Genomic DNA, 15,960 nt, shown 5'->3' on the forward strand with positions numbered 1-15,960 from the left:
TATTTTCCTCGGTCAGCCTTTGTGAGGTATGTCATATCATTATTAAAATATAAATTTTATTGTACCTATTTTGAGGAACACAGTTTCCCTGTGTCAGTACCATCATCATCATCATCCTCCTTCACCGTTTCCTGCATCTGGCTGGGTTGGCATAGAAGTCAAGCCTCCATTTTCTCCTAACATTCTCCACTATCTGCTCTTTCCACTCCTTGTGCATCTTAAGCTCTTACTGGTAGTCTTTCTGTATCCATCCTCTTCATGTGTCCCAACCAACTCATCTGTGCCTGATCTATCCCATCCTGAAGCTTCACCACACCCACTGTCTATCGGATCCCTTCATTCCTTATTCTATCCCTTTTAGTCTTCCCCAATATACTCGTTAAAAATATCATCTCCACTGCTTACATCTTTCTTTTGTCCATCTCTGTCATTGTCCAAGTCTCTGCTCCGTACGTAATTATTGGTACATAGTATGTGTTATGTTGCATTTCATAGGTTCCATATTAATCTCTGAATGCTTTGATATAGTCCACCATTTGTCCTATTCTGTTTACCTCCTCACCTATTCTTCCACTTCTCTCAATTATGTTTCCTAGATATTAGAAACTCTCCACTACCCTCAACTCTTCCCTGTTCACCTTTATTCTTGGTACATTTCTGGCTCTGTTTCTTGTTGTTATTAGCACCTCACTCTTCTCATTTCCTCACTCCAACTATCAAGCTGTCTCTGTACTTCTTCTTCCCCACCTCTTTGTTAATTGCATCTATTGTGTCAGCACCCTTTTGCATAAAAAAATACAAATAGATGCTGTTGTTCGAAATGTTGTAAGTAATAGTGTCAGGGTAGCAACTTGTGACAGCTCTGATAGCTGGAAAGTAACAAGAGTTGTTCCTATCCTACATTCTAACAGAGGGATATGAAGCTATGTGCGAGAAACAGAAGGTACTCACAGTGTGCCCAAATATTAAAATGGCCTCATTCTTGACACCCACCCACACATATGTTTAATAATAAATGATTTGGTCATTATACCATTAAAAAGAAAATGCAACTCTTAATAGACATGTACATTATATTTTATCAGCTTTTATATTTATACATGTTGCAAACTTTTAAATATCATGAAGATAATGTGAAATGTGCAGGTGCATTGCCTGATAATATTCACATGAGCACATGAACACTCATGTATATGTTATAAACTACATACATATTAAATGCACACATACATACGTATATTTATTCGAAAAAATACTGTGTTTGGTGTACGAGTATATACACACCATTTACTCTGACAAGACTTATTTGACGTCTCATAACTTCACTAGATAGTTGGTAACACTGACTCCTACGGTGTTCCATGGAGGGCATTGAACACAATTGCTGTGCTTGTTGCATAGAGATGTTCACTTCGCTGTGCAAACACTGATGCAAGCGGAAATACTTCTTACATTCGGCACCAGAGTGCAGCATATACAAGGCATGTCTAGGGGGACTCGAAAATGTCTCTGCTACATAGTTGCAAACTTTAGCAAGAATTCGCTAAACCTGGTGGATTTTAAGGGGGAGAGGGACAATTTCCCCTAGGTCTTTCTTGCATTACTTCAAATATAGCGTGAATTTGGGGGAAAATTGTTCAAAATAAATTGAACTGTTATTCTCACTTTTTCAATTGAGTTGGTTTGGTTTGAGTTGGTATTTTAAGTTCACTTTGTTCACAGTAAGGCTAATCGGGACTGGACCTACAGTTTTAAAGTGGAATCTGAACCACTATGTACCTCCACCAGGTATCGAACCCGAGGCACTCTTTTTCAATTGAGATGAAGTTACAAGGGAGAGGAGTATATCTGCATTCAGTACAAAAACATTATTGTGAACACACTTATGTGAACCACATGTGACGCCACTGGAAATGTGTGCTGTGTTCAAATATTAATGTGAGCCACTATATATCAATATTTTTAAGCCAGCCACAGCCTTTATTTTAAACACGAAATGTAGTAAGTTTATGAGTTTGTGTAAAAAAAATCTATTTTGTGAAGTAGGCGAATGTGAATATTGAAAAATTAAGCAAGTATTAACAAAATACAATTCAAAATTTGTGCTTCACCTTAAAATGTGTATCAATGACCACACCTCCATAAATAATATGTTAAATACATATGAATTTACACCAACTGAAAGAAGGAAAAGTATTGTAGTTAAGATAATTTAAGAGTTAAATCACACGAACTTTCATGTCTGTGCTTACTGCAACAATTAATTGCTTTCATTTCTTTCAATTAAGCAGACAGTGGAAATATAAGACATGATATTTTTAAATAATAACAGTTGAATTCAAAATATATTCTGGTTACCATCAGTTATAATATTTCCAAAATCTAGTTATCCTTTTATGTAATTAAGGTGGCCGCGGTGGCTCAGTCGGTAACGCGTCTGACTACCATGCTAAAGGTCCCGGGTTCGATCCCCGGCCGGTTCAAATCCGGAAACTTTTCTAACGATGGAAGCGGCCCCGGCACCCACCCAGCGTCGAATAACATGGGTACCTGGGGAAACCTGGGGGGTAAAGGCAGTCAGGGGCGTGGTGCTGATCACATCACCCCCACTCACGACCGGATCAAGAAAGTGTGGGGCGTTACCCCCACACCCCCTATACGCCTTCATGGCATGGTGCTAAGCACAGGGGAACACTTTACCTTTACCTTTTATGTAATTACCTTTAACTAACAGACCGATTTTTCGCCAGCCTCTGTGGCAGAATGGCTAGCACATCGTGCTACAATGCCAGAGGTCCCGGGTTCAAATCCGAGCCTGGGCATGGGTGTTTGTGAGTGTCATTTCATCAAATTCATCATCTCACTCATCCCCATCTTCGCAATTAGCCAAAAGTGGCACAAAGCATAGTAAAATAAACCCAATCAATCAGACCGATTTTTCAACATTTTATACTCACATTTCAAGCAACAGATATTTGTAGAACATCATACAGTAAAACCTCGTTAATCCAGACCCCAATAAGCTGGACTTCACTTAATCTGGACAGGCAAAAAAAAAAAAAAAAAAGAAGCAGAATGTGAGGTTTTAAATGTGGCTAGAAGTCAATAAGAGAACTTCCCAATGAAAAGGCAGTCAACCACTGATGAAATTCTGTTTCCCGCAGACTTTGTACTGTACTGTATAGTGGATTTAGGCCTATGCCCTTTAAATACACCATAATAAATGTGTTTTGTTGTTATAAACGGAGTTTTAATGCACTTTCTACTGTTCTTTTAGGTTATTTCAGTGAGTTTGATCCTAAGCATGCCAAGTAAAGCAAGTGAAAATTGAAAAGTGATTGTAAAAATAGTTTAACCCAAACATTAAAACAGACTTTAAATGTGTTTTTTAATTTGCCCTGTTTACTTGTATTATTTTGACAGCTTTATGCTTATTATCATTACAGCCAATCAAAGAGAAGAGTGTCAAAAGTTGACCTGGAAAAATGCCGTCCTAAAATCAGCAAATGTAAGAAATTGCAGTGCCCTGATCAATATGACCCTGTATGTGGAACAGATGCACAAACATACACTAACAAATGCCATCTACAGAGAGCATCATGCTTGTAAGTACAAAATTCACTTCTAACTTCAAAGTATGTTTTCATAACATAACAATGGACAGTTGTGCAAATATTATTAAAATATAAAATGTAAAGTGTATAACAACAGGTTGAGGCTGCATATACTACACTCATGGACGTCCAGCAAGGGGGGGGGGGGGCTCTGCCGCCCTAGAGAATGAAGGTTCATCTAAAAAGTATATATATTTCACACAATTTCATTTCAGTCACAGTAATTTATATTAATTATTGTATTCAAGTTGTTGAAGGAACATGATAATTTCAAACTAAAGCTGTGATTTTTGAGGGGGTCATCACTGTTATGGAGAAAAATATGCCTCCTTTGCTCCCCTGGAAAAAATCCTGCAGACATCCATGACTGCATTGTACTACAGAACTGGGATATGATCCATTGGTTACATAAGTTCATGGTTGTAGGTTTTTAATAAATTGTTAATATTGATAATTTATATTACAATTAATTAGCATTGCATTTGAATCACAATTCATTGTACGTATGTACAAATATTTTTCCTGTAGCAGTTAAGGTTTCGTAAATAGGAAATTCAATACAGTAACTAATATTTTATTTGAAGTATTATATTATCAATATTTTAGCCACAAAACATGTATTTCTACTTTTATTGGTTGTGGATAGGTCACTGTAATAAAGACTGTTTTTCAATTGTTCTTGACTGTCACAGACAGACAGATAATCAGATTGGGGTCCTTTAGATCATGTTAGGTGAGTATTAGGTAGATGTTCCTGTTTCTATCTTCAGTTGTTTCTGAGAAATAGATATGTATACTTTGGCTTTGATTGTTGACTAGGACAGGTTGATCAAGAAGATCAACATGTAGACAATTCTTACATCTTTCAACATGCCAATTTTCACATTTAAGTTCGAATAGTTTTGTAGATGTCAAACCATTAAAATGTATTAATTGTTGACTTTCAATTGTTAACCCAAAGACAGATGGACTTGCTAATGAGACTAATTTATTCCATATGAATAGGACTTGATTAGTAGAAAATTTAGATCTACACTTTTGCTACTTTCCAAGATAGCAGAAGCTTACTTTTCGTAGATAGTTTGCACCTCTTTGTCACTAATCATGATTGAAATTACCACTGTGGTGATAGTGTTACTGTCATTTGATCCCTACAAGTGGGGTTTTCTACATTCATATGTATAACGTAAATGGCTTTGTTCAGAATAGAGGAAACTTTGAATTTTCAGAATGTTCAAGTGTTGCGAATCCTATGTGAACTCAGTGAGAAGTAAATAAGTTGGAAGCTAAATTCATGCATTTGACGGAGCAAATATATTGAAAATTCAGTCACAATGAGTACAAATAAAATAATGTTTTTGTTCATACCTTGTTATAACTGTAAATATTCGAGATTGCATATGCATTAAACAGGTTTACATGAACACATATACCAGATGAAACTTGAAACATATTGTCACCAATATGTATGACATAAGCAGGTAAGTGGTGAGAAATTATTGTCGGTCCTGGTGACGGAGCCTGTAAACTACAATATTGTTAATAATGACACACAGGAATGTGCTTAACTGGAGCTGGTCTGGTGTCATTATGGGGTAGGTGCACCATTCCCTGGTGTCACAGTCTCTACCCTTCGAGGAAGATTTTCTACCAGGTTGCGGTATCTTGGCCAGTAGTCGCTTTCATTCTCCAGCAAAATGACAAACAGCTTGGTGGTAGTATTTGGACAGTTTAGCCTGGCTCCCACAGATGTTCTTCCATTGCTCTAGTGACCATTGTCAAACGGTAAGAGTTTTAGATAATGGGATATTTCCCTGTATATACTGAAGGGTGCAAAATGGCAGACACACACAAAAATTTTAAATCAATCAATCAATCTAGGGACCACTGGTGACATTCTTTGCATTACTGTAATCTACATGTCACGTTTTGGGTAGTAATCATTGGCTTATTTGCTGCAGCTCTCCCATGGAATTTCAGTGCCACCACATCTTGCTGGAGTACGAGTACTGGCATCACTTGCAGATGCCATATGATAGTCTGTGGCCACAGTCAAGCCTGCAGGTTTGACTTTACCACACATTGGAACACTCGTTGATCCCTATTGGACAACTTTTTGGCTTCCTGGGTTGTGATTGTGGCGTTATCACACCCTAACGTTTCCATTTCATCACTGACTGTTATACATGGTATCTGGGTCCTATCTGAAATCTCACGGATGGAATGTCCAAATCGGTGGGTGCCGTCACATCTACAGTGCACTCACTGTTCTCTATGAGTCACTATGGTGGCTCATGACTTGCATTGATGACATATGGGCAGGGAGTGTCCGGTCATTAGTGACAATATAGTGTATATCGTGCGAAACTATTTTACAAAAAAAAAACGGCTTAACAAGTGTGCATTTTACAGAGTTTTGTATGTTGCAGTTCTTGAAATATTGCAATCTAAACAGATCATCTCAGTGTATGAAATTGGGAAACATTTATTTATTGTGAAGCGTAACACAGCATGTAACATTTTGAGATGCATTTTTTAAATATATTCTGTGGGGTCAATATATGAATGATTTCAAAATGTGAAGGAGTAAGCTTTGAGCCTGGGTCATAGTTGGTTATAAGCTTCTCTAGACACAATAATCAATGTTCTTTTCCTGTGTTTTGACAATTTGTGTCCACGTGGTGAAGCAAGCATTCCCAGAAAGAGTAGTTACAAAATCTCTCGACAGATGTCATCAGATATCTGGAATCCTGAATTATTTTACATGGTCGGACATACACATACACAGACAGATGGATGCTTTTTTCAGCTTTTACTGACTAGTAACCCGCAAATGTAGTTTAACACACATTTCCAAACTTTTGATTAGAATCTTACAAACTTGGACCTGACCCACCATCTTCAGAACAATTGAACAGTTTTTTTGAAAAGAAGTAGGGAATCCAATCAAGAATGTCACAAATGTAAAGGCTGGCCTTAAAAAATTACTTTCATATCACAGTCAATAGGGTAACTTTGTTCCATAATATAAAAAAAAAAATACAAGATTACCTTATGTGGAACTTAATCTTCTATATATATATAAAAATGGATATGTGTGTGTGTATATAGTATGTGGGGGTTTGTTCCGGCATAACTCTTGAACGTCTGGAGTGATTTCAACCAAACTTGGAACACATATCACTTGCAATCTCGAAAGAAATACTGTGGGGGTAAGACACTCCTGGTACCCTTAGGGCTGGAAGTGGGAAGGGGGTGACATGTAAAACGACCAATATTAGTGTGGAATCCATAGTTTTTGGGGCCGCTTAGTGACACCCCCAATGCCATTCAACTCCAATTTCATTTTACACTATAGTTAGAATTCATTATTTTCCTCTCTAATAGAAGATTGGGATAAATAAATAGCCGGGAAACGCCGGGCAATCAGCTATTATGAAAATAATTGACACATGACGAAGGGGTTTCTATTTGTTCACTGAGTGTGAAACGTTCTATGCTGGCTACTAAGTACTCACTTTGAAATTTCCTATGTACAACTTTCATTACATTTCTTAATTTATTCAAATCTAGATTTGAAAAAAAAGTATTTTACCCTACCATACAACAAAAGTAAACATTTCTGAGTTTCATCCCAAACAGTTCATGTCTCTCCATATTTTGATTGGAATGATGAACGACTAGTCTCAATAAGGGTGAACTCATTGCCATTGTTTTCAGTTGTCTCAGCGTCCACATTGGAGATCTAAGAGTCTTTAAATATTATTCAAAGTGGAAAATATAACTTACTCAAAAAAGAAGTTTCATTTATTTTTACTAACTTGTTGAAAAGTTTACTCTTTACAAGAAGTGACATGTCCATTTTTTATCCCCTAGGAAAGGTATTCAAGTGGCACACTATGGCAACTGCACGGCATTAACAGAAGATGAAAAGTGTCCCAGCTCCTGCCCTGAAGATGATTCTCCTGTTTGTGGTTCTGATGGCAATGTGTACAGGTTTGTGCAAAGATTTCAATTCTCTTTCTTTATGGTGTTGTAAACCAAATGTAAGTAAAATACACATTAAAATGCAGGAGGATATAAAATGAAATGAAACATGCTACTACAGGGTACAAGCAGATGTTTTCTCTATTTCAACTACCCACACACCTATTAACAATATAAAGTGTCTATGTGATTCCAACGTACCCAAAAGTTCTAATTCAATTACAGTGTATATATTTAAACTATGTAAAGTGCAGAGTTTAGATTTGCCATTGCACATACTCATACTCTAAATACATCTACAAATACAAGTCACAAATTACGGGATATACTGATCAATGAAAAATTGTTAATTGTATGAGGATTTGAAACTGAAATTTACGTAATCAATATCTTGCAATGATATTCGGTCTGTCGGATAGTGTCCTTTGCAGAACAATCTAACGAAGTAAACACAGCTTTTTTCCCCTTTCTCTATAAAAATTAAAGCTAAACTGAAAACCTTGCTTCAGGGCATTTTTATGTACGTATAAATTTAATGGGATTTGGATTAATAAATGTTGCAATTTTTCATGTCTACAATGAAAAATTCACACAGGATTCCAGGAATTCCCGGTGAGTAGCCACCCTGTACTATTCCAGTAGAAGAGATATGAGAAATTATCATACCCATGAAACTAATTTATCTCTCATGAACACACTTAATGGATTTCTATTGGTTGTTTTTAGAAAATATTAGACAAATATTGGAATTAATTAATTAAATTATTTTCTTCCACAAATACTACTATATTTAGCAGAGATCAACTGCTTTGGTGGTCAAGTATGTTGACTGATGAATGGAGAAAATGTGTATTAATCAAATTAATCTAATCAACATTCATTCTTCATCATGTGAGTAACTCACAAAGGCAGAAATACAAGATAATGTAAAATTGGATACCCAGAATACAAATTTAACAGAATTAGTATCATTGTTGTAAGAGTTTTTATAATAAATACAAAAAATAATATTTTTTCAGATCTCTTTGTGAATTGAAGAAGGAGACTTGTGGTCAACATGTAGTTCCAGTATCTCCTCATCATTGTTTGACAACAAGTTATTGCGAACAGCAGTGTGGACATGCCAGGAGTTTCGTATGTGCATCAGATAATAAATTCTATCGCAATACCTGTGAAATGAGGAAGGACAATTGTGGGTAAGTAAATTATATTTCTGGATATTTGTGTATTCATTAATGAATAACCTAGGTATATATTGTAACGAACACTGTAAGAATATATTGTTGACGTAAGTGCATGAGAAGGAAAGTACAAAAGTAAATCATAAATCATAAAATACCAGGTGTTTCAGAAATAATTGAGGGGTTACAAAAATTTATTGCAAGTAAACTATTGAAGTTACGTTAATGAAACCAGTCCAGAACGATCGAGGAATGTAAACACTTTTTTTTAACACCTACAAATGTTCAATGTATGCACACATTGACACGATAGTCTACTTCTTACCACACTAGCATCAAAATGGCCCTGTCGATAGTGTCTATCGCTGCAATGATACGCTTCCTTACGGCTGCGATATCATGTGGCATCGGTGCGACGAATACTCTGTCATTGATGAAACCCAACAAAAAGAAATCACATGGGTAAGGTACAGTGATCTTGGGGACCAAAAATTGCACAAAACACTGAGTGATGCAAGTAATTTGAGTGTCACCTAGTGGCAGGGAAGTGAACTCTCAGCTTAACAAAAGATACACGGACAAACTGTTTTGAGTTCCTCAATCATTCTGGACTGGTTTCATTAACGTAACTTCAATACTTTACTTGCAATAAATTTTTGAAACCCCTCAATTATTTCTGAAACACCCAGTACAATAGTACTATGATATTTAGCTGTACATTAAGCAGTCATTTTGTTTAAGGAAATTATAAAAAACAAAACAATTTTCTTTCATAATATTTTTCGTTTTTGTGTTTGTGTCTATTTAATTTACTTACATAAAATATACACCCATAAAGACAAAATTATTCTGATGCAAATATACAGAATATGCAGATTCTATTCCTCAAGAACATGTCTGGACTGGCAATCTAACAATTCGCCCTTCTTAAGTGATCCATTGCAGGCACGAGAAAGGTGACAGCCAGTTGTCTTTATCTAAATTTTATCCAACATCTAGTTTTTGAGCTTTTCAGTGATATGTCAATTTTAAAATGTGGCGTTTCTTCATATTTGCAGATTAAAACTCAGAAAATACCTTGAATGACTTAGTGTAATCAATGGGTCCCAGGTTTGATACCTTGTGGAGGCACAAAGGGTTTGGATCCCACTTTAAACTGTATGTCCAATCCCAATTAGAATATCTCTGCATAAGATGGACTTAAAACTAAAATCTCAGGAAACTTCACAGAAACTAATTTCTGCTAATTTTACAAACAAAAATCCTTAGAATCTGTCTGTTCAATCATGAACAAAGATTCTTACATTTTTTACTCTTTTTTAGAACTTTTGTAATTGTAATTACACAATTCAAATTACACAAGGTAGGTAAAAGTGGAAGGTCGGTAGAGTTACCCTTTACTATAATTATTAAATTACATTCAAGTTAAGTACAGTTGCAGCTCATGGCTCTCTTGAGGTGTGGGAAAAAGTTGTGGTAAAACTGAGGAAGGTTAGAAAATTTGTTCAATTACATTCACACATATTGCTTCTACTATTCCTTACATTTAGAATGATAGCTGGAGACCCATGCTCAAGGTAGGGCAAAAACCCTTGCCTCCCTTGAACTATGAAATATGAATCTATAAAAAACAAGAAAATAACATTGACAATATTTCAGATTTTGCAAGAATTTTGATTTTGTCCCCCTTCCCCTTGTCATCGTGTGGATTTGTGATGATATATATAATACAAAGTGCTGCTTAAGCTTTGAAATTATGCTAATGCTTATAAATTATGCTAAGATTTATTATTAGTTTTTCTTTCTCTTTGAATAATTGTAATTCTAAGTTCAATTATGCTTCTACTTTTTGAATTTTGAACTTGCATTACTTATTATTCATTACTGTTATGTAATATTGTTAATTTTCCCACAAAATTGTTTACAATGGCTCAACAAACAAAATGATTTCAGCAAAGTTTCATTAGCTTTTAATTAAATTTGAAGTCAGATGATGCAGATCAGTCACCTCAAAAAGATGGTGATGCATAAATTACCACTTTCAAGATTCTAAATTTTCAATACACAAAAAGAATATGGTTATTACAAGCATAAAAACATGGTTTTTCATTGTAACGTTTCAGGAGAACACACGCTCCCTTCATCAGACATTTATTTTTAGTTTGATTAAAGACACAGGTATAACAATGGATCAAAATTTTTAACAAAAAAGAATCAGTTATACAATGGATGTTGTCAATGTTGCATTGTTGCAATATAGCAACTTAACTGTGAAATAAGCAGTCTGCTTCATTATTATTTCAGATAAAAAAAATTTGATCACCTTTTTTAAAAATTATGAATCACAAATATCATCAGGCAATTCAAAATCATCATTGCTTTCACAGGGATTCTTGATGTTTTCAGTTATTTTGTTTTAGTAAATTTCTTTTTTTTCTGAAATAATAATGAAACAGACTGCTTATTTCACAGTTAAGTTGCTATAGTGGAACAATGTAACATTGACAGATAATTCTACGCAAGGAATGTGTACATACAAGAAAAAACGAAACAAATAGAATAGAAAGAGAAACTAATAAAGCTTCAGATAAGATTATTTATCACTTCTAATCAGAGAATAGGGAAAATTATAAATTATATTTTCAGCAGATATAGCAGTGGATTTGACATCAATTTCTGAACTTCCACAATTTCATTTCTTCTGTCAATTGAAATAGGGAGATTACTACAACAGGAAATTGTAATCTTCTGATATGCGAAACAAAACAATTATTTTATCTTGTTTTTGTAAAAAATGAACAATAAATTGTAATCTTACTATCCTTTCTTGGGATTGATGTCTCAATCTTTTAAGAGACTTCAAAAATAAATCACATATAATTTTATTTCTCATTTGCAGGTATGGAATATCAAATTAATCTAGCATATATTAATTGCAGATTTTCAAAAAAATCATTTCTATGTGTTTGCCAGACTTACTTACTTCAAAATTTTATACAAGATTGCTTGAACTAGGAAAATGTGGACATTATCATCCAAGGACTTGTTTAATTGTTTAATTTCAAATGAGGAACACTAAGTGCAGTATCAAAAACATTAAACCATTCCTCTTCTTTCATTCCCCATCTCCTTATGTATCAAATAACTCCAGAGCAAGTCCCCTAAATATACTCATTTTGAAATTGCATTCGTTTTCCTTTGGGAACTACTGGTGAAGTTTCTTTCTTGTGTTCTAAAAATTTAAGAAAAACAAAATGAGAATATTATTTCAGATTGAAGGTGTACGTATTTTGCAAAGCCCATAAATAAGAATATATAAGATTAAGGGTCCAGTTGAAAGATGAAAGTGGCAATGGACTTGCTGTGGTGCATCTCATCACTCAATGAAAATCCATTTGATGGAACCAGGCCCTCAATGAGTTGTAATGCCAAAAGGATTTTAGATTTAGAAGGTAAATTGTACAGTCACAATAAAATTGCCATTGTTATGGAATCATTAAAATACAATCCAAAATTTCTGAGACCTATAAACCTTTGGACCAACAAGCCAGATAATGGTAAAAAATCAAGATAAAATTTACAATGCAAGATGGGACTAAGTCAGGGCTTTACAAACCTTTTTTCTGTTGTGGTTTCCCTCCACTGCCAAAATCTGCACGTGCCTCCCCACAATAATAATAACAATAGAAAAATATGTGATGTGATCATGAAAGATCAACAAAATCTCTTCCTGTGTTTGTTTACTGTTGGTACACATACAAGTAATGAAAATATAATGTGCGTAATGTATACAGCTGGTATACCATTTTTTAACGTTTATAAGTTGGTGTCAATTCATTCAGCAACATGATATAAAAAGAATAAATACAGACAATAAAAAAAAATAGGTATTAGATCTTAAGAACAGGCACGCAGCAATGTTTGAATTTCTTCATTTATTGTAGCTCGTTTCTTCTAAGAACTTGCTCAGTCAATCACCAATGCTTCTCTCTGTGAAACAAACTTCCTTATGAAGTTTGTGGGAAATATCAGAATGGTATGCTCATTTTTTGTACAAACGCACTATCAGTTATAGTGTTTTCAGCATTGGATGTTTTTTTTCTACAAAGTACGACTGCAGTTCCTGTCTCCATTCAAAAACACAGAAGATGACATTGCAGAGGGACAACCAACTTGAGTTGCAAATACAGAAGAAGATATTAATATTTTTTTATTAACACATTGTAAACTTTCAGAAAAAGAATACCACTGGAGTAAGTTATAGGAAACTCAGTGTGTTTCTCAGGTTCTTAACAATATTTTTTTTTCCTGACTGTACCACCTCACTGGTTCTAATGATATTGGATGATTGTTCCAGGTTATTTTGTACTGGTGTGTCCTTTCCTCATATTCACATAATAATAATTCACCCTCAATGATTGCGATTAACGTAGAAAGACAGAGAAGTAGTGTAAAATGAGAAAAGTACCGAAAAAGAGGTTAATCTATATGCTTTTTAAATAATTTTTATCATATCTTCCGACTGCAAATTTACTTGAAAATGTTTTACAATCTAGACAACACAAGAACTGAAATAAAACATTATCCTTCTGCTGTCCTGTAGCAATGCTTCCACGTGGGTTAAGGGGGTGGGAAGCTCTCATATCTGCCAAATGATACCAAGTCGGGAGTAACATTTGAACGGAAGGATTCAAAGGATACGAACTGCTCCAAAATTTTTAGTAGCTGTTCAATTTATGTCTGTAACCCCCCGCCCCACAGTATTTCCTGGGATACTGCACAGAACCTATGTTCTTGCTACCATACCGTTATCTTCCATAAACACGGAGTCTAGCAATATATATCTACAACTTCCAAAGGTTGGTATTGCCTATGGCCCTGCAGTAGGGATGAAACCCAACATGTTACGTAAGAGCATGAAGGATTCCATTTCTGTAGCAGTGGAGCATTGGTCCCCTGAACACCCTCTCTTGTACATGTACATTGTATGGTAGCTCCACAGCACACACTGAATGTCTGCGATTTCTTTCTCTGGGGGTATCTCAAGAGCAGAGTTTTAAACACGTGTCCCTAACTTAGAGACCCTGAAGAGAGGAATTAGGAAAAATGTCCAGCCAATACCACCCACAATGCTGATGTCCCTAATGGATAATTTTTTTTGTCAACTCGTGAGTGTACAACACAGAATGGTAGCTATCTAGCTGATGTGATTTTCAAAAAATAAGACGGAGTGAACAATGTTGTGTTATAGTTTTACAAATGGCACAATCACCACTATCTTGCTCTACATTAGCTGTATTGTGTTACTATAGGAAATATATTAAAATGCTAAATATATATTGCCAGACCCTATACATACAATAATTATATTAATGATGCTATACAGAAAACACAGTTACAAATTACACGAAAAACTACTGTACGCATGTTATTTGTTTCACTTGATTAGAGCATATTAATTTCAAAGGCCCACTTCCTCCATTGAGTGTCTTTGGTACACGTAGTACTGTGCTCGTGCTTTCCTTTCAATCATCTAACAGGAGTTCACATTTCTTCCACTTGGTGGTGCTGCTGTCCAGGTTGCTTCCACCATCATAATCAGTGTTGCCAAGTGGGTGATATGCCAACTCCTACCAGATGATTGAAAGGAAAGCATCAACACACACACGTCAATAAATGAAGGCAATAGGCCTTCAAAATTAATAGGTTCCAATCAAGTGAAACGAACAACATTTGTGTCATAATTATGTTGCTTTATAAATATATAATACATATTTATTTATTTGCTGTAACACATGCTATTATATCAAATCGCAAGATCTCAACATTTCTTGTTTCTTTTTCATTGTTTATTGTAGAAAACACATCTATGTTGTCCCCATGAAACGCTGCCTAACCGGTTTCCAATTCCGAGGCTGTCAAAGGATCTGCCCAAATTATTACGACCCAATCTGTGGAACTGACGGAAAGACCTACTCCAATGGATGCTTTCTCGAAATAGAAAACTGCCGTTCAAGATCTCTTGTCACGAAACGACACCATGGAAAGTGTGGGCAACCCGTGACAGAAGCCAAAAATTACTTATATCGCTAGAAACTGACATCAGCACAGAGTTGACAAGACTGGCAACTGGTCATCTCATCACAGCATTTCTAGGAACTCATTAATACACTATTGCATATTTTCATCACACTTAATCAAATATATCATACCCTATATTAAGCTTTTAAAAAAGCCATTCCTCATATGTGTTTGGTGGCATTATTTGTAACTGGCAAGAACTTGATAGGTTTTATCAAATAGTCAGAAGTAATGGCAATTATTATAGTAAGATTCCATCATGGAAATAACTAATGGACGAACAAACCAGAGTCTTATCATCAAAATATATGGAAACTTACTGCTAAAGTGCTTTCAAAAGGCTTTTGTATGTTATAATAATGCTAATGCATACAGGATGTTCAAGGACTAACAAAGAACACCATTGAGATTAAAATATATGTACTCCATGTATAACATGATGCAGAAAAAAAGGCTTTCTTTGCCAACACTATTTATGCTTGAACCCGCTTTGTTGGTTTTTGTGTCCCATTTGCTAAATGGTTGTTTGAAATGACATCAAATGCCTTGATTTCACATACTAAATGTTGCAGATTTTTATGATTTGTAAGCAGTTTTCTTTTTTCATATTCACACTGTAGGAACTATTTCCTATTTTATTATAAATGTAATTATAATAATCTTTTTATACATGTCATTGTTAATATATGTGTGCCTTAATATTAATTGTATTTATTTGTTTTTTATACCGGTAAGTTATTTAGCATAGAGTGGATGTATGTATGGATGTCTCACTGTTGAATAAAGGCCTTTTTATACAAAACATATATGGCTAGTGTTGTTCTCTCTCTCTCGTTTAGAATTTTTTACGGATTCCTTGTTTCAATTAAAAACATATCTGAACTCATGCAGTTGCACTAACTTACTTTTCATACCCTACTGAAACTTCTATCTACTGTTTTCAGTAGATCTATAAGTGTTTTGAAACACCTATTGTTTTCAGTAACTGAACTGTACTTCTAATGTTTTCTACTGTTTTTAGTAGCCCAACTGTGTCTAAGGTCTTAAGTAACTAAACTGTTATGTTAATGTTTCATTAACATACGAGGGGCGATCAG

The 15,960-nt window shown here is 35.0% G+C and overlaps 1 protein-coding gene across 1 annotated transcript in view; it reads left to right on the forward strand.

Annotated features, from left to right (window-relative positions):
• The window catches only part of LOC145980368 (serine protease inhibitor dipetalogastin-like), a 136,218-nt gene extending 120,549 nt beyond the window's left edge, over nucleotides 1-15,669 (forward strand). Inside the window, exons 7-10 of the mRNA XM_083113429.1 lie at nucleotides 3,447-3,605; nucleotides 7,491-7,610; nucleotides 8,621-8,797; nucleotides 14,641-15,669. Coding sequence (XP_082969555.1) covers nucleotides 3,447-3,605; nucleotides 7,491-7,610; nucleotides 8,621-8,797; nucleotides 14,641-14,875 — 691 coding nt within the window. The 3' untranslated portion in view covers nucleotides 14,876-15,669. The remainder of the gene's footprint in view (nucleotides 1-3,446; nucleotides 3,606-7,490; nucleotides 7,611-8,620; nucleotides 8,798-14,640) is intronic.
• The last annotated feature ends 291 nt before the right edge of the window (nucleotides 15,670-15,960 follow it).

The sequence above is a fragment of the Lepisma saccharinum genome, chromosome 27 (assembly GCF_977018435.1).
Source record: "Lepisma saccharinum chromosome 27, izLepSacc3.1, whole genome shotgun sequence".
In the NCBI taxonomy this organism is placed as follows: Eukaryota; Metazoa; Arthropoda; class Insecta; order Zygentoma; family Lepismatidae; genus Lepisma; species Lepisma saccharinum.